We start from the raw sequence: 27,433 nt of genomic DNA, 5'->3' as shown, positions 1-27,433 counted from the left end.
AAACCTAGATTAGTACAAACTATTCCTAAGAAACAAATTTCTTTAGAATGATTACTTATTAATGCTTCTTTTTGTTTGTTTATTTATTTATTAATATTACTACATCCTTTACTGGTCTATGAAAGGGGCTAGGACCATTACAGGCTGTTATTACCTATTGAGACTACTAGAGTCAGAATATCTGAATGTGATTGTAACCAAAGACGGAAGAGTGGAGCGCAGATCGAATTTAGAGCCGTAAACCGGTCCTGGCTTTGAGGCTTGCTTGGCCCCACTGCTCACCAGTGGTGTAACCTTAAGCAAATCACTTACTTAATCCTCTGGCTGCAGTTTTCTAGTCAGTCAGATGAAAGAAGGGGGATGTATGAGCATGTATTGTCTCATCTAGTTCTGAAATAGCATGATTCACTTTTTGGATCCATCCGTTCAACAAACGTTTGCTTAGTACCCATGATATGCACCATCTGTGACGGACTCTACTCCAGGCAGAACTACATTCGAATGTAAGAATTAACTGTTATTATAACAACTCCCATTTATGCAGAGCATCCTGATCGACCAAAGAGAAAATGTACTGTCAGTTTCTGAGCTCCTAGGGCTTTTGGATCGGGACACATCTTCTCAGAAAGTTAGAGAAATGGGTCCTATTGTAAAAGAACAAACAGAACGTTGCTCCTAGTAAATGCCAGAGGTCATAACCGGTGACAATAAGGAATAAAAAACAGGCTTTTAAAAAAATTTTTTGCCATGTCTATCAGTCTTCAAAACCAAAACCTTTTTTTTTCTGATAAGAATAATTATTGTCGAAAATTTAGAAACTCTTAAGAAGTATTAAATAAGGAGAAAATACTACATATCCAATTTAATAGCCTGCTTTTCTTTACTTAATATTTCAGTAAAATTTTCAAAATATATATTATCCTTAATCATATTAATTGCTGTATATAATTTCATCTTTTCAGTGTACAGAAACTTAGTTTGTTTTCATTATTGACCGTTTTTATTATTCTACAAAACATTGTGATAAATAACTTTATATAAAAATTGTACCTCAGACACAGTTTCCGACTATAATATGGAAGGTTTAGTAAGACAGTTTTAGCAAATCATATATTTTTGACCTTTAGCTTACTTGATTCTGCCAATATCCCTTTGTATTTGCCTAGATTATATTCTGTTTCTAAACATTTATTGAGAGGAACAGTTTGTCTGAATCCTGCATGGTGATATATTTGAACTGGAAATGGTGCCAATGTTTTCATCTTATTTCAAACAGATATATGATAAAGTGGATGGTGAATACTTTTTCTTTCATTTTCTATGGGTCAAAGCTTCTGGTACAAGATTTATTAGTTTAGAAAGTACTCAAATGTTCAGTAAGTAAAAAGACTCAGGCTAGTTTAGGAGAAGCAAAAACATTTGAGAAGGATGTTGAGAAAAAAGACTTTTTTATTCGTGATAATAGCTTTCATTTTGTTGGGGGAGATGACAGCTAAGCCCAGTTTGGGAATTCTAACTGTTACATGAAAATGGCGAAATGAAAAATGTTGCTTTAATTCACCTACCTGGGAAACTGTGACTCCAACAGTTGTTTGATTAAATTTTAATGAAATTTACTAGATTGACCCAACTCTTACTTTTATGAATTAGATATGTCAATTAAAATAAGACCAGTTTTACCTTTCTTTAACATCTTTGAGTCAACATCTGCTTACAAGGGAACTGCTGTACTATCCTGGTTACTTAAATATTAATGGTTTCCATTAAAGGGGGCTGGAGGTTTGCAGCAGGGAGATTGAGAAATTAGATGGCGTGATTAGTTTCCTGTTTCTGCCCCCAGGAAAAAAAACCTTTTACTGGAAGAGCTTCTTCCAGTATGTTTTTAATATTGTGGATCCCCCCTACCCCCCCCCCACCCCCGCCGGCCCCGAACCAGTTAGAGTAAGATTGTTGATTTCAAACATTCCTGGAAAGTAGTTGTTATTAACACATCATGAAGCAAGTTCACATAATTAAAAAAAAAATTTTTTATTAGTGCCGTAGTGGTCATTACCCTGGGGCTTCTTGGGAACCTAATTTAGTTTCTGAATTCATTTTGCTCTTTATTATAGTCAGTAACAGGCAAAAGCATTTTTTTTTTTAGCTGCGTACTGTAGATGATTGGGCCTGTTTACATTAAATATGGGAAATTCTATTAAGTTAACCGTGAAAGACTTTACAAGGATTATATAGATATTCAACCCAATTATAATTGTAAATTTTTATCTTATTGGGCAAAGGTGGCTGAAAAGCTTTTTAAGTTTGCTATACAGCCAGTGTTTTCACGGTATGCCAAATTGGGTTGTGATGAGTGGTGGCTCACAGACTTTTTACACATTTTTGTGGTTTTTAAGATGTTGTAATGGTTTGGAATTTTAAAGCACCGAAAAGCAGGCATTATATTTGCATAATTGCATATTTCTTTTTGCATTCAGTAATCTGAGTGAGTGGCGTACTTTTTTCATTTCATAGATTTTACTCAGACGTTAGAGCTAAGAACTTGGATCACGTTTAAGCAGCAGTGAGGCCGAGTAATGGACCGGCGCTGATGGAGGCCTCGTAATACTCAGCAGGGCCAGGATTCCGGTGATGCCAGTGAGGCACCTGCCCTGTGTATAAAAGTTAACGGTGCCAAAGAAAACTCAGTACTCAAGAGAAATAGTATTTTTTTTTCTTTTTATTTTTTTATTTTTCTGAAGCTGGAAACGGGGAGAGACAGTCAGACAGACTCCCACATGCGCCCGACCGGGATACACCCGGCACGCCCACCAGGGGCGATGCTCTGCCCACCAGGAGGCGATGCTCTGCCCCTCCGGGGCGTCGCTCTGCCACGACCAGAGCCACTCTAGCACCTGGGGCAGAGGCCAAGGAGCCATCCCCAACGCCTGGGCCATCTTTGCTCCAATGGAGCCTTGGCTGCGGGAGGGGAAGAGAGAGACAGAGAGGAAGGGGGGGGGCAGTGGAGAAGCAAATGGGCGCTTCTCCTATGTGCCCTGGCCGGGAATCGAACCCGGGTCCCCCACACGCCAGGCCGATGCTCTACCGCTGAGCCAACCAGCCAGGGCCGAGAAATAGTATTTTAATATACTATTTGAAAGGAACGAAAATGAATCCCTCCCCCCCAAACCCATGATGAACAAAATGTCAACGTTTTAGAAACAGAAATGAGATTGGACCCTGCATCGATCTCCACGTGGCTCTCCTTCCCCGAGCCCTGCGCTGGCTGAGCACCGGTCCTGAGTTCCCTGCCCTGCCTCAGGCACTCCTCCGAGTCACCTTACCTCACCTGACGCTGGTGATAATGACCCTCGCTCTCCTGGTTGAGTTATTAAGAGATGAAACAGCTAAAAAACACACACACAAAAAAAAAACAAATAAGGAAAGCCCATTTTAAGTACAGATTACATGTTTATTTACAAGTTAGGAAAAAGCACCATACAATTTTAAGCCATTAGTATTATCTGCCCAAAGGAATACTCTAAGTAAAGATCAGATTTGAAGATCGTTGGAAAACTTTGTGTCATTAAAGTTTGAAGCCTAACTCTTGAGTTTATTTATCAGGGAGCTATCGGGGCAGCGACCTAAAGGTATTTGTGGAATCCTTCCTCTCTTCCTTCTTTCTTTTTGGTTTTTGAATGCAAAGTTCACCAATTTTGTAAGAGCAGAAGGAACCAGAAATCCATTTCGCTTATTTTCAGTTTCCTTGCGAGGTGCCCACGGACGGCTGAGGTCCCAGCTTTGCTCACGCCAAGCCACCTGCCAGGGATGCCTACCCCATTCCTCCTGCTTTTCTGAGCTCTGCGCACCTTTTAGTCACATCTGACCTTGCGAAGGTTTCCTTAAGTCCTCTAGACCTGAAGTGTGGTCTCTCCATCCTCTGCCCGCCTGTGGTGGATAAACTTTCACTGCTACTCACTTGGTGATCAATTACAGAGCCCTTGTTGGCTTGAGGCTTTAATCCTTCCTTGAATTTATATACTTTCCAGTCCCTAGTTTTAGAAACACAGATTGTTTCTCAAGTTATGTAGGGAACCTCTTAAGTAGTCCTGCATTGCATTAGACTGACTGTTCATTTCAGATTGAGTAGGGATTGGGTCTGTTTTATTTCAGTGTTATTCAAGGTGCTTAGTCCAGGGTCTTTACATACAATTTTTTTTTAGTGGGGGGGGTGACTAAATTACTATCTGGCATGTAAAAAGGTTAGGGAAATACTTATTGTTTGGATTCATTTGTGGAACGTTGCTGTTTTCATCCTAGGCTGCAGAGAATGGTTGGTGCCATGTGGAAGGCGACTGTTTTGCTGGTTCTGCTGATGCTCTGCCCTGGTGGCGACGGGCTGTTTCGCCCCCTCCACGGAAGTGTCCGGGTTTCCGTGCCCCAGCAGAGAGACGCGGGACAGCCATTATTCCTTACTCCCTACGTGGAAGCCGGGAAACTCACACAAGGTACGTCTAATCAGAAAACCACCGGTATCCATTCAATAGTTCTTGTTGTTTTTTTTAAAGTAATTATCCTACAGGATGCAAAATATATTCTGATATTGTTTACTCACTGGTTTTATTTCAAATACTAATGATTTGATATCATATACTATCGGGGTTATGAGCTAAAATGAGGGTTCATCAAGGGCTAGTTTATCTAGTGGTTGAGTCCCTGTATTTCTGTTTACAAAACTAGTACAGTGCCTGTGTACCACTGGGCACTTGATAAGGTTAATACCAACCTTAGAGCTTACTATGTGTCAGTTACTGGGTCCAAGTATTCTATTTGATCTCATTTAAACATCTCAACAAGCCAGCGAGGTGACCTCATTTTACACAAAAGAAACTAAGCGGGAGGAGACTGAGCTCCTTGTCAGAGTCACGCAGATAGCCGCTGGTGGGTGTAGATTCATACCCAGGCAGCCTCGATGCAGAATCCATGCTCACAGCCTCCACGCTGGGCACCTGTAAAGCCAGTAGCCACGGCCACCATCACAGCCGCCTGGCACTCACAGGTTTGCATTTAATCTGGACAGATCGTAAAGACACTGCGGAGCCAAAAACTGGTGGTCCATTTTCCTTTATTCTAGACTTTCACTCAGCAAGCGAGTAAAAACACACAGCGGGAAAACACTTCCCTTTCCATTCAGGGCTCCCAAAGCCACTGACTCATCCGAGTTTTCCTAGAATCAAAGGCTTCCACCTCACCAGTCTTATTCACCTCTGTTCCCCATCTCCTTCTCCTGCACAAACTGGCTTCTCCTTCACCATTCTGCCATTTTGGCTGCCTCCTCCACGTGGCCTCCCCACCCTGCTACAGCCTGAGCTCCTCTTTCCTACAAGAAAGTGGTCACTGTCTCCCAGAATGGCCTCCTAGGTCCTCCTTTTAAAACTTTTCACCGGGTCAACCCCTTCCTCCAGCACACATTAGCATAACCAAGCCCCTTCCCAAGCAAGAAGGGCCATTAGCTGTATCACGTGAGAGCAACGGCCATCTTTAACAATAAGAGTGCGAAAAAATAACTTATCTGCCCAACAGCCCCCTTGCGGGGCAGGTTGTCCAGACAGCCTACACCCTAATTTTCTCATTAATAAGATGGAGATGTAACAACCTACCCAAGTTGTAAGGATATTTTAAGAATTGGATGAGAAAATGCACATGAAAACTCTTAATATCTTATTAATTGCTAAATATTTTGCAAATGAGGTTTGCAATTGTCACTATTAATAGAAATAAATGTGTGATCAGAGACTAAAATTTACACCCTGCCTTGTTCTTCATGCCCTGTCATGTTTAGGTAAATCACTGTGCAAATACATTACTTAATCTCTCTGGACCTCAGTTGGCTCCCAAACTATAAAATAGTGTAGAGGCAGCTATCCTGAGGAGCTGTTATTATAAGGAGGCAGAGAAATGGGGTGGTGGCTGGAGGGAGCTGTGGGGTCACAGAGGGTCTTGAAGAGGGTCAGAGATCATGTGTTTGCTGATGAAAATGGTCTAGTGGGGGGGGGTGGAGGTTGACTGGGGTGGGGGCAACTCTTGCTGGATGGAGCATCATCTTTAAGGACATGAGAGACATGGCATCTGGTGTGTAGATCCCATGATGGGCTCATTTTTACCTGAAGTAGAAAAGTCACGAAGAGATGGTAGCCTACTGGTATAGGCTTCTATCCCTAGTCATGTAGGAAGAAGCAACATATCGTTAATCCAGATCTACCAAATTGGATCACATGCATTCATTTTGACTTCCTTAATAAGTGGATACTGATTTTGCTCATTAACAATAAATCAAAGCAGATAATTTAACACTCATAACCAACTCTACCAGTCCACAGAGGAAACTCATATACCTTACATGATTCGTCCAATGGGATGCAGGTAATAGTAGCAGAGATGTGCTTAGCACTCAACTTTTCTGACTTCCGCTTTGTGATATGCCTGCTATAATTTCCTTTTCTTTCTTTAAGACGCTTGTGCTCTACCACAGTGACCAGATACACACATGAAGCAGCTAAGGGATAAGGCAGGGTGTATTAGAATAGTAAAGGGTTACATTTGAGGTAAGCATGCTGGGGATGTTGAGAAAGAAGCTATACTGTTGGTTCACATGGTCCAGGCAGAAAATAATTGCAGCTGTCGTAGTAAATATAACAAGGAGCTAGCATTTAGTAATTCTATCTCTAGTACCTAACACAGAGGCCTGAAGGTAATTGGCACTCAGGAAATATATATAGAATTTAAATTTTTGACCTGAATATTTGCCAGGAATGTGTTTTACACACACTTTAGTTCATTTAATCCCCAGAGCAACCCTGATGAAGAATGCATCATTATTGTTTCCATTTCACAGATGAGAAAAATGGGGCCCAGAGAAATTCAGGATCTTACCAAGGGCTATTTAAAGATAGTAAGGGGCAGAACTGGAGATCTGAGGGCACCGGGCATAAGCTGGTAAATAGAAAAGGGCTTGTGCCTACGTGGTGAGGAGAACAGCTTAACCAAAGGCCTTAAGTGAAAGTGGTCATGGTGTGGCTGCCGTATCAGACAGCTGGTAGGCTCAAGGGCGGGGAATACAGAGAAATCCACCTGAGAGGTTGTCCCCATCCCTCTCGTTCCTGTATTTCTTGACCACAAAGCACTTCAGCTGCGGTCGTCAGAAATAGCAAAGGAAGATTCCGAGGAAGCTGGTTCCATCTTCGGTCCTTCTGCGCCGGCCCTGATAGCTCACCATCTGTTGAGTGACGACATTTAAAATATTAAATCAGATGTCATGTCACTTTCTGATGTTCTATTACAAAGTCATAATCACCGAGTGGAATTGTCAGCGGCTGATCCAGAATTGGCTACATCTGGGTATTCAAATGCAGCCCTGATAACATGATTAAGGATCATTTTTTTTTCAGCGACATTACTGGAAGTTCAAGAAACTCTAGACAGATGGTCAGCTCATTCCCCTAAATCTCTTTTGTTTGTTGAATCTGTCAGAACCTTAGGAACGTTGAGTCTTCCTACTGCAATGGGACCTTTTGGAGATGAAGAGTCATTCACAAAAAGACAAGGGAAACTTTTATTATTTTTTTTAATCCTCAATTAGCTGGCTTCATTCTGTGTCATCCTAATTGCATGTTTACTTTCTCTGCGGCTAGAACAAATCCTTGCTCTCTGAAATAAAATGAATCCAGGAGGCAAATTGTAGTGTGTTGATAAATACCACATTTTCACAAATGTTAAAGAATATTTTGCTATCAGGTCTTAATTTATTATTACTCAGGGCCTGCTGTATGTTGTCTGTACTGATGGAGGCCTGAGTATGGGTGAACGTGAAGGGCACCCTGATTAGGTGGTTCGACCCTTCTGTGGTCTAACTCCAATCTCTTTGAACACTGTGATATTATAGACACCGGTAACCGCAGTAAATAACAAAGGGGAAGTCGAATTGTTTCAGAGAAAACTTTTTCCTTTTTTTGTAACAGTTTTAAACGTTTGTATTGTGAGTCATGGTTCCAGGGAAGAAGAAAATGTATTTTACACATTCCATTAATAGACTCTGGAAGGATGAACAGAACATTTGAAAATATATTTAAAAAAATCATTTTAGTTGATAGAACTTTTCTTTTCTTTTCTTTTTTTTTTTTTTACTGTGGTTTAGTCAAAGGAAATTTAGTATTTGAAACAGATTTAATATTGAACTACTTTTTGGTGGGCCATAGAAAAGTTCTCTCTAAAGTTCTTAAGATTTTAATAAGGCCTGTCTGCTCTGAAAGGCTTTTGTAGAACGAAGCTGATTCTAGTGCATTGTCTTGTGTGACCTGTTTTAGTTCATCCATTCATCCATTTATTACCATTTATTAATAGTACGTAATGAAAGTTTTAAGTGTGTAAGTCAGCAAGATATGTCCGGGGGGGGGGGCAAAGATAAACTAGACAGATTCTTTGCTTCCCCATAGCCCCTGATCTAGACACAGGGAGGTCGGAAACGCACCTGAGGAGGAACAGGTAGCAGAGAAGCCACTTGGGGTCCTCAGAAAGGGAGGGCTGGGTGAGCCTCGGAGCCATTTTCAGAGCGGGCCAGCTGGCCTTGTGCTGGGCCGGCTCCGAGAGATAGATGGATTCAATCATCCCTCCCCCATATTCCATTCCCTCCAGCTCCTTTCTATTAGATATTTTCTCTGCGTCTCATTCTCCTTCGACCTTTCTCATTTTTCTCTGTCTTGTCTCATGAACCTTCTCCTGCTCACACACCCCTCCGTGACTCACATCTCACTCAGTCCCAACCCCTCAGCCTTTAGTCCTTTGACCTTCTGTTTTGAGGGGTTCAGAGGGAGGTTTCTGTTATTGAGAAGATTGTTTTGTGAAAAATATTTTGAAAGTGATTTTTTTAGGCACTAACTTCCAGACATTAAGAAGAAGAAGAAAAAAAACCCCAGTATGTCCTGGGGAATATAATTTACAGCATGGTGACTAGAGTTCATAATACTGTATTGCATAGTTGACAGTTGCTGAGAGTAGATCTTAAAAGATTTCATCACAAGGCAAAAAAAAAAATGTGTGTGGCGACAGATGTTAAGGAGACTTACTGTGCTGATCACTTCACAATCTGTACAAACGTTGGATCATCAGGTTGCACGTCTGAAACTAATATTGAAGTGTAGATAAGAAAGGTTCTTAACATAAATAATTTTTGGCAAAACTAACTTTCTCTAAAACAAAGAGACTTTTAGCAGAACTTACTTTTTTTCTGAAAAGACTCCCTATTCCTGGCCTTGCGGCTGGCTTCCCAGACTGTGGCCTTGGGCTAGCTTTGCAGAGTTGCAGGTGTTCTCAGAGTGTTTCTCCCTGAATTGACCCTATAGATAAACATTCTAAGAAAGCTTGTTTCACTGCTTTGTTTTAGTGCTATGCTTCCTCTCCTCCCCATTCCTCAGTCAGTATGTGATGGTCCCTTTAAAAGCTAGCCCCAAACTGTGTCCCCCCCCCCTCCTTGATTTGAACAACTTAGGTCTCCATGCAGTCTGCGTAGCCCGTTAATTCAAGACTCCTTAATTTCTTAGTTTGGCTAACTGACTGTGTGTGGCAAGACGTTTGTTTCTTGCTGTTACGATGCAACAATATCGTGTTATCTGTGGAGCGCAGTTCCATTTTAAGAAATGACCCCCAAACAAATGTGTTAAATGCTGCCCAGCCCTGGCAGGTGATCCTTGTTGGGCTAATTGAGGCAGAAGCAAATAGAGGAGAGGGAGGAAGTGTCTGCTGGAGAGAAGGCTGTGATGGGAAGAGGGTCCCCACTGAACAGCTGGATCCCTTTTCCTTTTCTTCGCACCTTTCTCTCTCCTTTTTTCTCGGCCTCATTCCGGCCGAACTGCCGAGGTTGGGTGAAGCCATCTCAGCCGGGGGAACCGGCCTGAGCCGGAAGAAGGCAGGCTTCTGCCTGCACTTGGGGTGGTCTGGGCGGATGACGATTGTCCGTCCCTCCCTTTGCTGGAGCCCTCTTTTCTGTCCTGCTCCATGGTAAGGGTTCATCCGCATGTTTCCATTCGATCCTTACAGAAAGCCCCCCGGGGTGGAGGGGTGGAGGGAGGAAACGGCGTCCACATTTTGTACAAAAGGAAAGAGAGGCTCAGAGAGACTGAGTCGTTTGCTAGAAAGCGTGGTCAGGTCCGTCCGACCCCGAAGCCCACGCTTTGCTTATTGTGCCAGCCTAGCAGGACCCTCTGGAGACTACCTGCCGACACCTTTCCTGTGGCCCCACCGTCACCTCTGCTCCCAGGTGTCCCCTGTTCCGCTTGAGTGGATGCGTTGCAAAGATAGCAACAGCGACGCTCCCTACACGCCAGGTTCTTTTCTACAGATTTGCCTGCGTGCGTCCACCTTTCCCACGTGGGAAACTGGAGCCCAGGGAGGCCTAATCCCCGCCTAGTGAAAGGGTCACAGCGCTGGTCAGTAGTATCACTATGGTCAGCGAAGTGCTAGGGAGAAGGAACAGGGTGGAATCGAGTCGGTTTCCCTTTGGGAAGGCAGATCCATTCGGAGAAAGGAACTTGTGGCTGGTCACAGAGCAGGGATGTGTTGGTGAAAGTTTAACAGCCAGCTCTGGGGTTCAGTGCATGGATAGCAGCATCGATTCCTTGAGTGTAAATATTCTCACTGTGGCTCACTGCACGCTCTCTGTGACGTCACTGAATGCCCAGCTGGGAAGACATGCGCACCATCAGCACCCCAGAGCCTCCGGGCCGGGGCATCCACTTAAGTCATCTTTAGTCAGCAGCCTGTGGGGCAAGGATCAAGCCTCCTGACCCACTCCCGTCGACCAGCCAGTCTCCAACATAGTATGTCGCAGACTTCAATGGCTTTTCTTGAATAATTTGTTTTGACCGGGGACACTTGCTCTGTCCCCACTAAAGTCGTCTCTTCTCCACTCAGACTTCCCCATCCGCTCCCACACCATGCCCTGCTAGTAATTTCTGTTCCTTATCCACTCCTTCCCTAAGCCCGGCTTTCCCTTCCTCTTACACCTTCTGACTAACTCCCCTGAGAGCAGGGAAGAGGGTGGGGGACAGAGCGGACTCGGACTCCTAGGTTAAATCTCAGCTTCCCTTTAGGAGCTGGTGACCTTGGGGTCATCACTTAACCCCTGTGGGCTTCAGTTCCCTCATCTATAAAGTGGGGATGGTAAGTCCACCTACCGTCCAGCGCACAGCGGCCTGTAACGCGGCAGCTCCTATGATACTGTTTCCTCCTGGGTGGCGTCTGCTGTCTGAGCATTTCCTTTGCCCCCACCCTGTCTCTCTGCTGCTGTACGAAAGCCAGGACCTCTGCCCTCTGCCACTGTCCCCTTGTCCGATTTGGGTCCCTCTGGCTAGCCATGCGGTCTACCCCAGTCTCATTGTCTGCCTGTCCCCACCGCCCCCGGCTGTCCTCACCCATCCGTTTCCTGTGGTGGCAGTGGCAGGCCTGTGGCTTTCAGGAGAAGGGGAGTGTGGGTAGCAGGGACTTCCGAGGCTGAGGGCTGCTTAGCTCCGTTGTTTCCCTTACACTCCCTCCTTTGGGGTCAGCTGACTTTATTCTGTCCTGACCTTCCAGGTGGCCCAGTGTGGACATCTTGGTTTACTTACCTTTCTATAATGAAGCTGAGATTATGTGATTTTTTTAAAAATTCTTTTAATACAAATCTTATCATTATTCACAAATTATATATTTGGGGGCCAAAGAAAAATAAGCTGCAAGATGTCACTGTCCCTGACTAAACTGTGTTTGTTGGGTGTGTGGGTTTGTTCAGAGCATGCTGGGAATTTGCTACAGGGAGGACCTATCCGCCCACCTTCTCGCAGCCCCTTTCTGACCGCTCCATCCCAAACCTGGCCCCTGGGCAGAGTCCGGTCGAGACGGAAATGGCCAACCCTGTCTTCTTTCTGTAATCCTTGGATAACTTTTCCCCTTCTCCAGGGAGAAAATTGAGCTTGGTGGCTCCTTTCCCAGGACAGAACGTGGAGACCTACACGAGCTATGCCGGCTACCTCACTGTGAATAAGACCTACAACAGCAACCTTCTCTTCTGGTTCTGTCCCGCTCAGGTGAGCCCGCGGCAGCATCCCGACAGCACACGACACTCAGGAGTGGACTGTGCCGCTCCAGGGTGGAAACATTAGCCTACAACCAAACTGGGGGCTGTTCATTTTCATCTTCCCCCCCCCTAAAAAATAAGTGCCAGTGACTCTGTGTGGTGTTCCTGTTTATGTGCAGGAAACAAATGTTTGCAGGGGAGGGCCAGCTTTTAAATTCCTTGCAGCCTTATTCGGAAGATGAATCCTACCACCTCCTTTCTGCCACTGTCTTCTTCTGGTTTTTTTGTTGTTTTGTTCTAAAAATGCCTAGGGTAGTGGGGGGCCCAGGGGGATAAGGAATGGGGAGATTCCAAAGTTCACAGGTAACGCATATCCAACTATGCCTAAATTTAGTTGACTGTGATCTTATATGGTTGCCCTTTGTGGATTTTGCTGGACCAACTAATATTCCTACACTCTCACCTTTGTGCATCTAATACCCATTCAGAGCAGTACTTTGTGGAGACATGGAGGAGAGGGAACTGAACCGAACTCCTCTGGGTGTTTGAGGGTAGCAAGCATGGGAAAGGGTGATGGTCTAGGATGGCTTCCTGGAGGAGGGGTCACTCACCCTCTCACCTCTATAATAGACTCAGGTAGGTAAACCCTTGTACTTTACCAACCCCTATATGTTTACTTTAAGGTCACATAGTTCTTCAGCATGAACAAATCTTTTTAGGTTGATGGGTACTGTTGGGGGTATTGGTAGAGGTGTTGAGATGCATAAACAAATGTTATCCCACCACAGGGTAATTTTCTTACTTTGTGTGTGTGTGTGTGTGTGTGTGTGTGTGTGTGTGTGTCAGAGACAAAGAAAGAGACAGAGAGTGGGACAGACAAACAGGAAGGGAAAGATGAGAAGCATGAACTCTTTGTTATGGCACCTTAGTTGTTCATTGACTGCTTTCTCATATGTGCCTTGACCGGGGTGTGGGGGGGGGGTTGTTATAGCAGAGCAAGTGATCCCTTGCTCAAACCAGTGACCTTGGGCTTCAAGCCAGCAACCTTTGGGCTCAAGCCAGCAACCCCATGTTCAAGCTGGTGACCTTGGGGTTTCGAACCTGGGTTCTCTGCATCCCAGTTTGAAGCTCTATCCACTGCACTACTGCTGGGTCAGGCTAATTTTCTATTTTTATTTTCTAAATTGGATTTGTTTTAAAAGCCTGAGGAAATAACAAAAAAGCTGTCCCTATGGAGTGGGATATTTTTATTTGCGTGTGATTTGCCTATAGTAGTGCTGCATATATAATGACTGGGTAAATTGCTTAATCCAGGGTGGTTTTCAAATTAAATTGCTTCCGCTGGTACTGTTGGGATGTAACTTTTTGAATTCTCATTTCTGCTTTTCCAGCTGTGACTGGCCTATGATATAACTTACCACATTGTAGTGGATGGAGGAGACATGTAAGAGATGGGGAGGAATTCTGGGTCCTTTTTGGTTGGGCTCATGGTAGCCTTCAGTTTGTCAGGCTGTCTGGGAAAGCCTTTCCAAGACCATAGGGAGAGTTTCTTATTTCTCCCTCAGTGTTACTGTTGAGTGAGGCCACTGAGGAGCCTGGAGCACAAAATTTAAGGAGGCACTCCTTCTCAGGGGTGTACAAGTGCAAACTTGACATCTGACTGTCCATAGGGTTCCTGCTGGTACCTCCCATTGGTGGAACCCAACTGGAAATCAGATAGCCAAGTAGTCGCATCCATAGAAGTCTGCCTTCCAGGGCACAGAGCAGAGAATGAGCCTTCAAAAGCAACCCAGGAAATCATCCAAACACCCAGCACAACTGTCGTCAGGAGAAATGATATACAATAAGCCTAGAAATATATCTTAATCTTAACAGGTGGAATTTTTCCTTGTGTTCTTGAAAGTCTCTGACACTTGACCCTTTTTAGAAACCATAGCAAATGAGTATGTTTTTACTATCACATCTACCGATATTACTGGGTACAGATGTTTATCATGAACCCCTTTGTATCTGTTTTCTATTGCGGTTATACAAATGATCATAACCTTAGTGGCACAAATTTATCATCTCAGAGTTCAGTAGGTTAGGAGTCTGATGCAGGTCTCACTGGGCTAGAATCAAGGTGTCGGCAGGGCTTCCGGCAGCTCCAGGGGAGACTCTGGTTCCTTGCCTTTTGCAGTTTCTAGAAGCTGCTCGCATTCCTTGGCTCACAGCACCCTCCTCTGTGTCCACATCCTGCTTTGGTGGGTTGAATTCTCACATGCATCCTGCCGGCTGACTCCACAGTCACTTTGCCTTCTCTGACTCGTGTCTTTTGCCTCATTCTTCTACACTGAGGGGCCCTTGAGGTCCCATTGTGCCTACCTGGATAACCCAGGCACTCGCCCTGTTTGCAGGTCAGTTGACTAACAACCTTCAACCTTAGTCCCCCTGTGCCGTGTGGCTGAACCTATTCACAGGTCCTGAGGCTTAGGATGTGGACATCTTTGGCGGCCATTATTCTCTGCAAAATGGAGGTTTTTTTGAAAACTTTGCTTTGATTGGTGGTTCTCACATGTTCTCTCTCTGTGATTCTCACATTTTATTGTGTTTGAGAATTACCTCCAAGTCTCCCCAGAGATCTGACCTGGAAGAGGGAGAAGTAACAGGTGGGGCATGCCTGAGAAACTGGCGCTTCAGCCTCTGGGGCACTACCCTGTGTTCAGTGTTCTCAACCCCAAAGTGGCCCACACTTGTTTCTGTCCCAAAGAAACATCTAGAGCAGGCAGAGCCAGAAGGAGGTGTGTTGTCTCATACACGCGCCTGGGATGAGGGCTAGAATGGGGGACCGCTGGGCATGCATAGCTTCCCCAATTCTGCTGGGTTTTCCTCTGCGGCCTGCGGGGCTCTCTGCCCCTCTCTCCCCCCACCCCCACTCCCACCCCACTCCACCCCAGCCCAGCCCAGCCGGAGAAACCTGATTTCTTACTTTCTCTTCTGCTTTGGTGACTGTTTATGATACCAGCCGGTTCCCCAGTGACTTCTGCATGTTGACTCTTCTTTAATAATAATCCAGATTTGTGAAAACAGGAATTAACGGGGAGGGAACTGATCCTTTGTTTTGAAAACAAAACAAAGACCCAGTCTTTTCTTCCTTAGGTTGGCTCTGAGCAGGTGAACAGCTCTGTCTACATTGAAGGTGAGACAGTGGGACCATAGCTGGAAAATGGACTTAGGTTCTGACCCGCTCCAGGTCACCAGACTGAGGTCCGAGACCCCCCCACCCCTGCATTACACAATGACTGAGCTGTTGGGGTTCCCCCTTTAATTAAAGGGAGTCCTAGCTGTGCCTCTGCTGACCAGCTTATATCTTTTGGGGACCAGCAGTGTAGCCCTAAAGACATTTAAGATGATCCCAGAAGACATAAACAGAAGGCTGCCTCACCAGGAAAGAAGATGCTGGAGCATAGAGTGTTCTGTTGGAAATGATAGAGTAAACTTCGGGGGAGAAGCAGAGATGAAAAGAGCACACCACTAACAGCGTCACCTAGTGGCAGCCAGAATAGATTGTTCCAAGACCTCTTCACCGGGGGCCCACTAGCAGAGCCAGGTCTCTTAGGCCCCAAAGCAACCATTCTTGCCGAGTCAGTTAGGTTACAAGTTATGGAACTGGCTAGTTTGGGTGAACAAGATAAAGCACGTGAGAGAGAGAAGCAGTGGTCACCTAGATGGGGAAGGAGTTCCTTTCATTTGACAAGAATATTAATCCATTGCTGGACTCAGGGAAGCAGCTGATATTGTCATCAGGAGAGAAAAGACCCCTTAGAAAAACTGAAGGTAGAGAAAATAAGAGCTCCAAGAAGATGTCACATTGGTAATATCCTCTGAGTATTTGGGGAGGGGCTGCTATTTCTCAAGTTAGTTTTGTTTTCCTGTGGTTTCTGTGAGACCCCTGTTATTGTATACAAAGCAGTGCATAAGGATGGATTCTAGAACTTGAAATTAGTGAGCAGTGGGGATACAATCTGCGAGAGAAATGAATAATGCATTTTCCACGAGCTAAAATGTATAATGAAGCCAATAAAAATGTAGCAATTATAATAGCTGTTGTTAATTGAACATAGATGCTATGCTAAACACTGTGTATTATTATTTTTTATTTAATCCACACAATAACCATATGAGGAAGGCCTGATTATCCTCATTCTATAGATGAAGAGTACTACAGAGATTAAATAATTAGGCTCCAATTGCCCAACAATAAATTGGCAGAATATGAAATTTAAAACTAGTTCCAAGACAGAGAAATCTTTTCTTTTGATCATCACCAAGTGATCCAAGAAAAACTAGTCGTGGAAGGCGCTTGAGTTAGTCAAGTGACATAAAAATCTTGGCTTCATTACTTGAGCCAAATGTGACCTTAAGAACATTTTTTTAACTTCTCTGAGCATTGGTTTCCTTGTCTTAAAGTGAGGATCAAAATACCTTCTTGGCAGTGGTTTTGAAAACAAGATAACGTGGGAAAGCCCTTACACTCTCAGTAGAGTGGCTATCGTTATTCTTTCATTATTATCATCATCATTATCATCGTTAGTTTTCTTATTATTAACACAAATACTCCAGACCTAAACTGGTCACCATTTGGGAGATTCAAGAAGATAGGAATTGGGGATAATCCCCAAACGGAAGTACATAGCTGAATGCCAGGCAAGAATGTGAAAGGGTTGCTATTGGGTGAGAAAATGTCAAAGTGAAATTGGGTTTTTTTTTGTATTTAAGAAGATAAAGATGCATAGAAGATTATTACTTTTAAGGAAGGATACAGCCCAAATTTGATTTTCTTATAGGAATATAGGTAATTTGTTGGATATCTCTAGCCCACACCAGCAGATTATCTACCTCCAATGTCATGGAGCCCAAACCGGAGATGTTTAGAGTTGGGGGTAGGCCCCTTCCTGAAGGGCCCTGTCCTGCTCCTCTAGCCAGAAGGAATGGCTGGGATTCCTGGAGTCTGAGCAGAAAGGCTGGGCTGGGGGGAGGCATGGGGCACCTGGAGGCAGCATTTGAAGTTTCCCCTCCCTTTCAGGATCAGTGAGTGTTGACCGTGCTTAATCAGAGCCCAGGACAATCAGGCGGGCACAAGATTGGGTTAACACGATGCACAGATCCACGATCCAGGCCAGGGGCCAAAGCAGAAGGCATTCTCTCTGTCCCCAAGAGCGCCTGGAAGCCAGCAGGACGGCCTTCCCTGGGGTGAAGAGATGGAATCAGGCCCCGTTGGGCCTCAGCCTGTGCTAGCTTCCCTCGCTCCCCTGGGAGGCAGAAGTTCTTCCTTGGCAGCCAAGGGGGCGGAGCACAGCGTCTCCCAGACTAGCAGCTGCCGCTCAGAAATACCTGGGAAGCTTGACAAGAATATAACAGAGTCTCGAGCTCAGTGGCCAGCCCCTCCCAGTAGAGCCTGATTAGGTTGATCTGGAGAAGGCTCAGGGATCAATATTTCTAACAAGCATGAATCAGTGATTCCCTTGCAGCCAGCCAGTAGGCTTGAATTGGGCAGAGAGAGAGCTAGAGGTCAGGGCACCACGATTCTATATAGCTATGGGTCTGCAGTCACTGGCCGTACAACTTAGGACAGGGCACTCACCCTCTCTGGGCCTCCATTTTCTCAGAGGGAAATAAAGATGTTAAACCGGTTGACTTGTAAGGTCCCTTCCTTCCTAGTCTTACATCTTGTGGTTCACAGGGTTCATCGGCTTGCCTATAAGACATGCCCAATTGTGTGCCCTAAAGCAGTGGTCCCCAACCTTTTTTGGGCCATGGACTGGTTTAATGTCAAAAAATATTTTCACAGACTGGCCTTTAGGGTGGGATGGATAAATGTATCACGTGACCGAGACAAGTATCAAGAGTGAGTCTTAGACGGATGTAACAGAGGGAATCTGGTCATTTTTTTTAAAATAAAACATCTTTCAGACTTAAATATAAATAAAACAGAAATAACGTAAGTTATTTATTCTTTCTCTGCGGACTGGTACCAAATGGCCCACGGACCAGTACCAGTCCGTGGCCTGGGGGTTGGGGACCACTGCCCTAAAGTATAGAAACATCCAAGAAGTCCAAGTCAGGGTCTAGGTTGAGCGAATGAGCCCTTGAACTTGTGGCCTCTGTGCTCACTAGTCTCAGGATAATCACCAGTGATCTTCATTTCTTGGTCTGCGTGTTCCTCTGATTTCATACTGAATCCAGAAAGGCCTTTGTGGCCAACACATTAGAGCAGAAATGATGGCAGGTGACTTCCAAGGCTTATAAAGTACAGAGTGGCTTCCGCCTCGGTCCCTTGGATCACTCACTTTGAGGGGAGCCAGATGCCGAAGCAGCCGTGTGGGCAAACCCATATGGAGAGAGAGAGAGCAGGGTCTCCCCCAACCTTAGATGAAGTTCTAGCCCAAGTTAGCCTTCAGATGACTGTGGTGCTGTGTAAAGCCAGTAGCCACGGCCACCACCACAGCCGCCTGGCCCGTGCAGGTTCGCATCTGATTTGGACAGAGGGTAATGAAACAACGGAGCCAAGAACTGGTGGGCCATTAGCTTTAATCCTAGCTTGCACTCAGTGGCCAAGAAATACCCACAGTGAGAAAACACTTTCCTTTCCATTCAGGGCTCCCAAAGCCACTGACTTATCCAAGTTTCCTAGAATCAAAGTTTCTACCTCACCAGCCTTATTCACTTCTGTTCCCCATCTCCTCTGCACAAACTGGCTTCTCCTTCAGCACTCCGCCATCTTGGCTGCTTCTTTTCTCCTCCACGTGGCCTTTCTCTGCTCTCCTCCAGCATGGGCTCCTCCTAGAATGTAATCACTCCTTTTCTGGAACAACGTGATCTCTCTTCCTTTTAAAACCTTTTGGCGCAAAAGCCCTCCCCCAACACACATTAATATAATCACGCCCATCCCAAGCAGGAAGGGCAACTAATATTATCACCTGGGCGACGGGCTTCCACGTGGGCAGCACCATCTTTAACAAAGTGAGCATAATATATTTTATCTGCCCAACATGCTGGCTGATAACTGACTACAACCTCACGAGAGACCCTGAGCCAGAAGTGTCCAGCCAGGTGCCCCTGACTTCCTGACCCACAGGAATCAGGAGAGATAAGTGATATTGTCTTAAGCCACTAAGTTTTGGAAATACATTATGCGACATTAGATAATGAATACAGCCTCTTGTCATGTACTTTCGGACTGTGACTAAGATATCTTGTGACAACCAGAATTTTGGAAGTGATGACTACTGTGTCGATTTTTTTATTGGATATTTTTCCCCCTCTCAGCTTTAATGCTATTCTCTTCCCCGCTCCATGATAATACAGAGCTTTAAACATTTTCCTATGCAGAGGACACAGTACAAAGCTTTGTCAGTAGAGGGTGCTGAAGGGACATGGCAGGTGGAAGTTGGTGTCTCTTCCTGTTCCCTTTTCCTCAATTTTGTTTTCTCCTGGTCCAGCTGCTTAGTATGTCAGCAGTATGTATGTGGGGACACTCAGTGGCACTCTGTCCTAGCTGGGTAGTGGGACCATGAAGACCTTTAGCAGATACATAGTCCAGACTCTGTCCCAGGGGTGGCCACCTGGCTGTGGCCCTCACGACATTCACCACACATCACAGACCTTGCCAGTGGGCAGGCTTCCTCCATTCCAGCTCCCTCTGCCGCCCTCTCCTCAGCCTCGAGCCCCCGCCCCACGAGGGGGCTTTCCCCCAGCCCTCCCATCATGGACACTGAACTCTCCTGGTTGTGTGTCATCCTTCAAGCCACTAGGCTCCCAATATCCTGACTTCCTCTGTACCCTCACCCCCACCAACCACAGCTCACTGCCCCTGGGGGCCTTTCCTGTTTGTCCAAGGATTATATTATATTAAAATTTTATATTAAAATGTTCTCGTTCCCCAGTATTGCCCAACACAGAGGATGTAGCGCCCCGTGTTTGTTTGCAGCTGGTGAAGGCCAGAGCAAACACTGGAAATTGTAACAAAATTGAAGGCCAATGTTTCCAGGTAAAATAATAATAATAATAATAATAATGTTTTTAAAAGAAAAAAAAAAGTAAATTACAGTTACTGTGCGGTTTCTATCTTCTAACTGCATCCTAGTTGAGATAAGCATCCCATTCTGAGTCCTCCTCCCTGCCTGGAGGCACCAGGGGCAAAAGCATCATCTGGCCTCAGTCACCAGGAACCGGAACCAGGAACTGAAACCAGGAGCCAGGGCTGCCAGTCCTCTGTCTCAGTCGTACGCTGTCCAAGACCACAGGGTCACCCATCTGTGCCTCAGCCTTCCTTCTTGGCTGATCAACATGCTCTGCTTCTTCAGGCGTTTGGCAGAAGAAGGCTGCCCTGCGGTTTCCAAGTTTACCTGTCCTTGGATCACGCGATCAACAGAGATTAACTAGCACTTCTCCTAGAGACAGAGTGTGATTGACCTAGTTTGGGTCAGGGCTTCTTTCTTGGTCCAGTCAGCTAAGGTTGAGGATGGTGGCCATGTAACATCACATGGCTAATGGGCCTTTTCCATTGGTAAATAGTCATTTCTTAGAGAAGAGGGCATGGGCTTGGACAGATCTCTCAAAATGTGTCTTAACCATGGGTGGCTATAAATCCAATATCTATACCGCAAATATTTGAAGGTCACAAACATTTGTCTTCTTCGAACTTTGCCTATTTTCTCTTTGCTCTGTACTCACGGCATCAGGAATCAGGAAGGATAGAAGGTAGGTGAGACAAAGCAGGAAGAATGGAGCTACCAACGATAAATTATAGATCATTCCATTTGTAGGTTTATTTAAAGTCTGCAGGAACCGTTCGTGTGCCTGATTCCCTTTGAGAAATGAAAACTTTGTAGAGAAGAAAGTGTTGGTCAAATAAGTTTGTAAACATGATATATATGTTTGCTCGCTTATAGTTTGCATTGGGTGTGGGGGACAGGCTGTAAGCAGGCAGGGTCGTTATAGCCTAAGACTTAGTTTTAAGACTAAGCCCTTTCCACCCTAAGTGAGTTTGTATCAGAGACTTCCTTGTTTGTATATTAGATTAAAGGTTTTGATTTTTACACTATAAAATGGGGCAGAGGAGCCCATGCTAGAGGATAGCAGAGAAAGGCCATGCATGTGGAGGAGAGGAGAAGCAGTCAAGATGGCAGAGTGCTGAAGGAGAAGCCAGTTTGTGCTGAGTTTGTGCAGAGGGAAGGAGATGGGGAACAGAGGTGAATAAGGCTGGTGAGGTAGAAACCTTTGATTCTAAGAAACTCGAGTAAGTCAGTGGCTTGGGAGCCCTGAATGAAAAGGGAAGTGTTTTTTCCACTTTGCGTATTTCTTTCCCGCTGGGTGCAAGCTAGGATTAAAGCTAATGGCCCACCAGTTCTTGGCTCTATTGTTTCATTTCTGTCTGTCCAAATTAAATGCGAACCTGCAAGGGCCAGGTGGCTGTGATGGTGGCCGTGGCTACTGGCCTTACATCAACCCTGCCTGGTTACAGCCTGTCCCCCACACCCAATGCAAACTATAAGTGAGCACATATCATATTTACAAACCTATTTGACCAACATTCCACCCCTTTTGCTCACTTCACAATCTAAAGTATTTCTGCACAAGGAAATTGGGCACATTAAACAAATTACAACAACATGACGAATCATACAATTTCAACAATTACAAAGGTACACTTCACCAGTCTCTGAGCACTTTGCCAATAGCACAAAATGTTCTCGTACCTTTTTCTAGCCTTTTGAAAAGCTTCCCGGGGGAGGGGGAGGGCCTCCAGCAAAGCTGCCCCCCACTCCCATCAGGGTATTTCACACTGTCCAAAATCCATAAGTCCAGCCTGACCAGGTAGTGGCACAGCGGATAGAGCGTCAGACTGGGATGTGGAAGACCCAGGTTCGAGACCCTGAGGTTGCCAACTTTAGCGCGGGCTCATCTACCTTGAGCAAAAAGCTCACCAGCTTGGATCCAAGGTCGCTGGCTTGAGCAAGGGGTTACTCGGTCTGCTGAAGGCCCCAGTCAAGGCACATATGAGAAAACAATCAATGAACAACTAAAGTGTTGCAATAAAAAACTGATAATTGATGCTTCTCATCTCTCTCTGTTCCTGTCTGTCTGTCCCTATCTATCCCTCTCTCTGACTCTCTCTCTGTCCCTGTAAAAAAAAAAAAATTATATTACAAAATCCGTAAGTCCATTCAACAAAGGAGCCAGTGCCCACTCCAGTTGTAGTCCAGGAATCAGTCCATGCACATGGGGCCTCAGCCACCCCCTCATCCCTGCCGTCCTGGCAGGTCTTACACTGTCCCAAAGAGGAGCACGTGGCAATGGCAGTCAACATTTCCATCTCTACTCCACAGAGCATGATGGCATTCACCCCTATCTCCCCAAATTGCAGACCTACTAGGGGTGTAGTAGGTACTCCTTGCTGCTGGGCTCTCACCTTCTGGAGACTGCAGATTGCAACTCCAGCCTGATTCTCCTCATCCTCCAAAGAGGAACTGAAAACACCAGCTCCCACTGCTGGGCTCAAGCCCGGGGCTGCCGCCACCTTCTGCTCTGTGGGCCTTGCAGCCCCAGCTCCAGCCTCAGCCCCAGCCTCTAGCCACTCCTGGCTATCCACAACATCCAGGGCAATCTCCAACTCACGAACCTGTGATTCCTTCTCCAGCAGCTGCTCCATTTCCAAGCGAATCATGTGAACCTGGTTCGCCTCCTTCTCCGGTGCTTGCTCCAGCTCCAGGGTCGGCATCTCTTTCTCCCATATTTGCTCCAGCTCCTTCCACTGCTCAGTTTGCAGGTCCCAGGCAGCCTCTTCCACAGAGCTCTCAGTTTCCTCATGCATGGCTGTAAAAAGTCAGCCAGCTTACAGTCCCCAAAAGGACAGTCATGGGGAACCATAACAGCAGCCAGTCCTCTACTGCACCACTCAAAGGTTGTGGTGGCTCCATACTGATCTGTATCGAATCCTGCCAACTATGCAAAATGTAAAGCTAGTAGCCATGGCCACCATCACAGCCACCTGGCCCATGCAGGTTAGAATTTGATTCGGACAGATGGTAATGAAACAGTAGAGCCAAGAATTGATGGGTCATTAGCTTTAATCCTAGCTTGCACCCAGCAGGCAAGAAGTACACACAGTGGGAAAACACTTCCCTTTTCATTTAGGGCTCCCAAAGCCACTGACTTACTCGAGTTTCTTAGTATCAAAGGTTTCTACCTCACCAGCTTTATTCACCTCTGTTCCCCATCTCCTTCTCTCTGCACAAACTCTGCACAAACTGGCTTCTCCTTCAGCACTCCACCATCTTGGCTGCTTCTCCTCTCCTCCACGTGGCCTTTCTCTGCTCTCCTCCAGCATGGGCTCCTCTGCCCCATTTTATAGTGTAGAAATCAAAACCTTTAATCCAATATACAAACAAGGAAGTCTCTGATTCAAAGTCACTTAGGGTGGGAAGGGCTTAGTCTTAAAACTAAGCCTTAGGCTATAACGACCCTGCCTGCTTATAGCCTGTCCCCCACACCCAATGCAAACTATAAGTGAGCAAACATATATATCATATTTACAAACTTATTTGACAAACACTAGGAAAGAGAAAGGTAGGGGGATTCTAGTGGGGTGTAGGCTGACTCAAATATGTGAGATAGTTCAAAGCTTGACAAGAGTCATTAGGCAGCTTGAGTGATGTAAGGAGGCTCAAAACAAAAATGTTTGAAGAAGTAAATTTTCCATATGATGGTACAGTGGCAACAATCATAGTAAGGGAAGATTTCGTGAGTAGTCAACGGCAACCACTATGAGTAAAATTCCTCTGAAAAGCACAGATTATCTTAAGCAAGTCGTTAGTGTATGTTGGCAGTGTGTGTGTGTATATAATTTTTTTGACAGAGACAGCAGAGTCAGAGAGAGGGATAGATAAGGATAGACAGAAAAGAAGGGAGAAAGATGAGAAGATCAATTCTTCATTGCAGCTCCTTATTGTTCTTTGATTGCATTCTCATATGTGCCTTAACCGGAGGGAGGGGGCTACAGCAGAGCGAGTGACCCTTTGCTCAAGCCAGTGACCTTGGGCTTCAAGTCAGCAACCTTAGGGCTCAAGCCAGCGACCATGGGGTCATGTATATGATCCCATGCTCAAGCTGGTGAGCCCGTGCTCAAGCCAGTGACCTCGGGGTTTCAAACCTGGGTCCTCTGCGTCTCAGTTTGATGCTCTATTCACTGCACCACAGCCTGGTCAGGCTGTTTGTATAGAATTAAAAGATTATTAAGTACCTAGTTAATGATTTTGGTCACAAAAGTAATTGCTTTAAATAAAAAGCTCTTCCTCGATTAACACCATTAGTGTAGCCGCTGAAAGTGTCCTCTGAACTGGAATCTCTGTGACAAACGTAATTGGGGGCATTTCAAGACATTTACTTGGGGTACTAATGACTGATAAAGATAGGGTACATTACTTAAACCAAGCAGATGATCAGCTTCTGCATATAGAAGTATGAAGGGAGCCTTGCTGAATTCACTAATTGCACTTTTTATCTTAAGCACTACCATTGATTTGTGTCTGTTAGTGGTTCAGTTGCTGTTTTCTTTTACAAAGTGTGGTGTTCCTTATTGGGGTGGGAAAAAGGGGAGTGGCTAGCCCTGGGCATCGGCAGAAAGTGTTGCCCTAATACTTGTCGAGATACCTACAGTTCCCTAGAGTCACTATGGTAAGTGCTCTGTATAAAATACAAGCATGGGACACTGGCCCGGTGGCTCAGTGGATAGAGCATCATCTTGGCACATGGATGTCGTGGGTTCCATCCCATGTCAGGGCACATGCGAGAAGCGATCAATGAGTGCACAACTAAGTAGAATAATGAATTGATGCTTCTCTCCTCCTCTCTTCCTTCTACTCTCTCTGTCTCTCTCCTTTCTTCTCTTTCTCACATCAATGGAAGAAAAATTTAAAAATGTAATTATGAGAGTACTGAAATGGACAAGTTTTTAGCTTCCCCGCCCCTACCCCTGTTTATTAACTCACTGCCTCAGTGATACGTGTAAGACTTGACTGGAAGGTTATCGCTACCAGATTACATGGAAGCGGGTGTGGGAGGATGGACCAGAAGGCGGGTATGGTTTGATGCAGGGCGGAGGTGGGAAGGAAGACTCAGCACCAGAGGGTAAGCCCACATGGGGAGCAGTAGGGCGGGAGGGTTAGTGCTAGTTTAGTTCTATTGTGCTCACTTAGAGGCAAAGAGAAAGGAAGAAACTGGGTGTTTCTAAGAATCTATACACAGAATGTTCAACCAGGTAAATGAGTTTTTCACTTACTTCAAATGATGATCTGTTAAGACATAGGGTAGATTTCTCAGCATTTGTGAATAAATAATGGAATGCACTAATGTGAGAAATTGTGACATTTTATTCTGTGGAAATTCTTTAAAAATGGAATGGATAACCTGCCCTCTTCTGGGCTGTTCATTCTGGAACAAACCCTGAGGAAGGAGTGTCCAAGTTCATGAATTGGCCACCAGGGGTCACCAGAAGAATTGAAAGGGCTTCAGAGGCAACGTTATGGTTTCCTGTTCATCAGCAAAAAGTGCTGGTTTGTGGAACCTGTGTGCCCAGTCTTCTGTCGCTAGAGAGACTCCTCGCTTAAATATTTAGGATCCCTGTTATATTTAGAAATTATTTGCCCCGTCTTAAGGTAACAAGATTAGTGCAGCAAGGGGAATTTTTTGTACCCTCTTGAAACAACCTCACACACTATTGAATTATAACTTCAAAACAATAAATACCGTATTTTTTTGCTCCATAAAACACACTTTTCTCCACCAAAAGTGGAGGGGAAAATGCCTGTGCATTTTATGGAGTGAAAAATATGAATTTTTATTAAATATTTTAACACACCATTTGGTTCAGAATATTTTTTTTTCTTATTTTCCTCCTTAGAACCGTAGGTGTGTCTTAGGGTCAGGTGCGTCTTACGGAGCGAAAAATACGGTACTTTAAAAGTCTTAAATTTTGTAAAAACTATAAATGAATTGAATCAGGATTTTGCTTCATTTGATCCTAAGCTTTGCAGTGAAGTTTCGTTCAAGATGTCTTCATTGACTTTTATTCCGTCCTAAGGGAGGGGTGGAGAGGGAGAGGGGGCTGCATTGTCACAATCGAGAGCTAAATATATATATCACCTTAGAACTGTCACATAATAACTTTATGCCATTGTCATGGACATAATTATTGTTATATGTGTCTTTATATCACAATGTTATATTCTATTACAAAAGTTCTGCATACCGTGATATAACTAACTCTTGGGTTTTTAGCATTGAACATGTAAACTTCTTTTTTTTTCCCCCCCCAGCGTCTGGCTTTTGCATTTTATCTGGATAAGGGCAGTATTAGTTCACAGGTCGGTTGGCCCATCCAGGAAGAAAGATGTGTGCATGGAGTTTTCTCTAAAAATGGACTTGTTCAAGGGTCGTTGAGCTCATGCACCTCCTTCAGGAAAGTAAATTTGAGGAGCAAGGCCAGCTGAGGTTAGAGGTGTATGTGCACATCTCTTATTATTGAAGCATTCCAAGAATGCAGGGTCCTGGGCCACGAAGTTGCATAAGAAAGATGTTTGGCACTGAGGTTTGACTTTGTAGTCTGGCCTCTCAGGGCCAGGCTGTTTTTCTGAGAGCCGAGAGCTCCCTTATTGTGCCAGGCCACAGGAAGGGACATGAAAAGCCAGGGGAGGACAGGGTGGAGGCCAGAGGGCCCCAGCATCCACGGGGGCAAACACTTCATTGCCCGCCCAGATTCCCAGTCCTGTCTGAACAGGAAACCACCTGGGAGCTTTAAAAAAAGACTATGTTCATCCCAGACCGATTGATTTGGTAGGCAGTAAGTTATTTTTTATTTGTTTGCTTTTGAAAAATGTGTTTGTTTTTAATTAGCTCTCCACGTTATTTTCATGGGAAGCCAAGACTGAGAACCACTGACCTGCGACTGCTGGAAGCTCGTGTGCCCATTAGGAAGGAAGCGAGGAAGTGTGTGTGTTTGCGTGGAGGGGCTGGCTGTCCCCCGGATGGGGGTGCTCACTGTATCTCATTCCCTGGAGGCTCGAGCTATTTCATCCAGGTTCCTCTCTTTCTCCCCCCTCTAATATGCTTCTACTGCTTCACGAGAATAAGGGGTGAGCGATACTGAACAGCTAGTTAGAAGGATCTGAGGGGAGATAAAAATCACTTATTCGAACAGAGTACGCACAGTAGAGCTGGTTGTATTCATTCAGCACGGCAGAGTTCAGAGTGTGTCATAATGCATTTTATTTTCCATCTGGGCCTCAGGCAGCCTGTGACGTGGGCGTCATT

The 27,433-nt window shown here is 45.1% G+C and overlaps 1 protein-coding gene across 2 annotated transcripts in view; it reads left to right on the top strand.

The window, feature by feature from the left end:
• Positions 1–27,433, top strand: part of CPVL (carboxypeptidase vitellogenic like) — a 120,705-nt gene that overhangs the window by 15,674 nt on the left and 77,598 nt on the right. For both annotated transcript variants that reach the window (XM_066238743.1, XM_066238744.1), the window contains exons 2-3: positions 4,297–4,484; positions 11,965–12,092. In XM_066238743.1, the coding sequence (XP_066094840.1) occupies positions 4,307–4,484; positions 11,965–12,092 (306 nt within the window). In that variant the 5' untranslated portion in view covers positions 4,297–4,306. The remainder of the gene's footprint in view (positions 1–4,296; positions 4,485–11,964; positions 12,093–27,433) is intronic.

This window comes from Saccopteryx bilineata, chromosome 7, assembly GCF_036850765.1.
Source record: "Saccopteryx bilineata isolate mSacBil1 chromosome 7, mSacBil1_pri_phased_curated, whole genome shotgun sequence".
NCBI lineage: Eukaryota > Metazoa > Chordata > Mammalia > Chiroptera > Emballonuridae > Saccopteryx > Saccopteryx bilineata.
The sequence above is the reverse complement of the archived record's forward strand: the minus strand, read 5'-3'. Positions and strand labels throughout refer to the sequence as shown.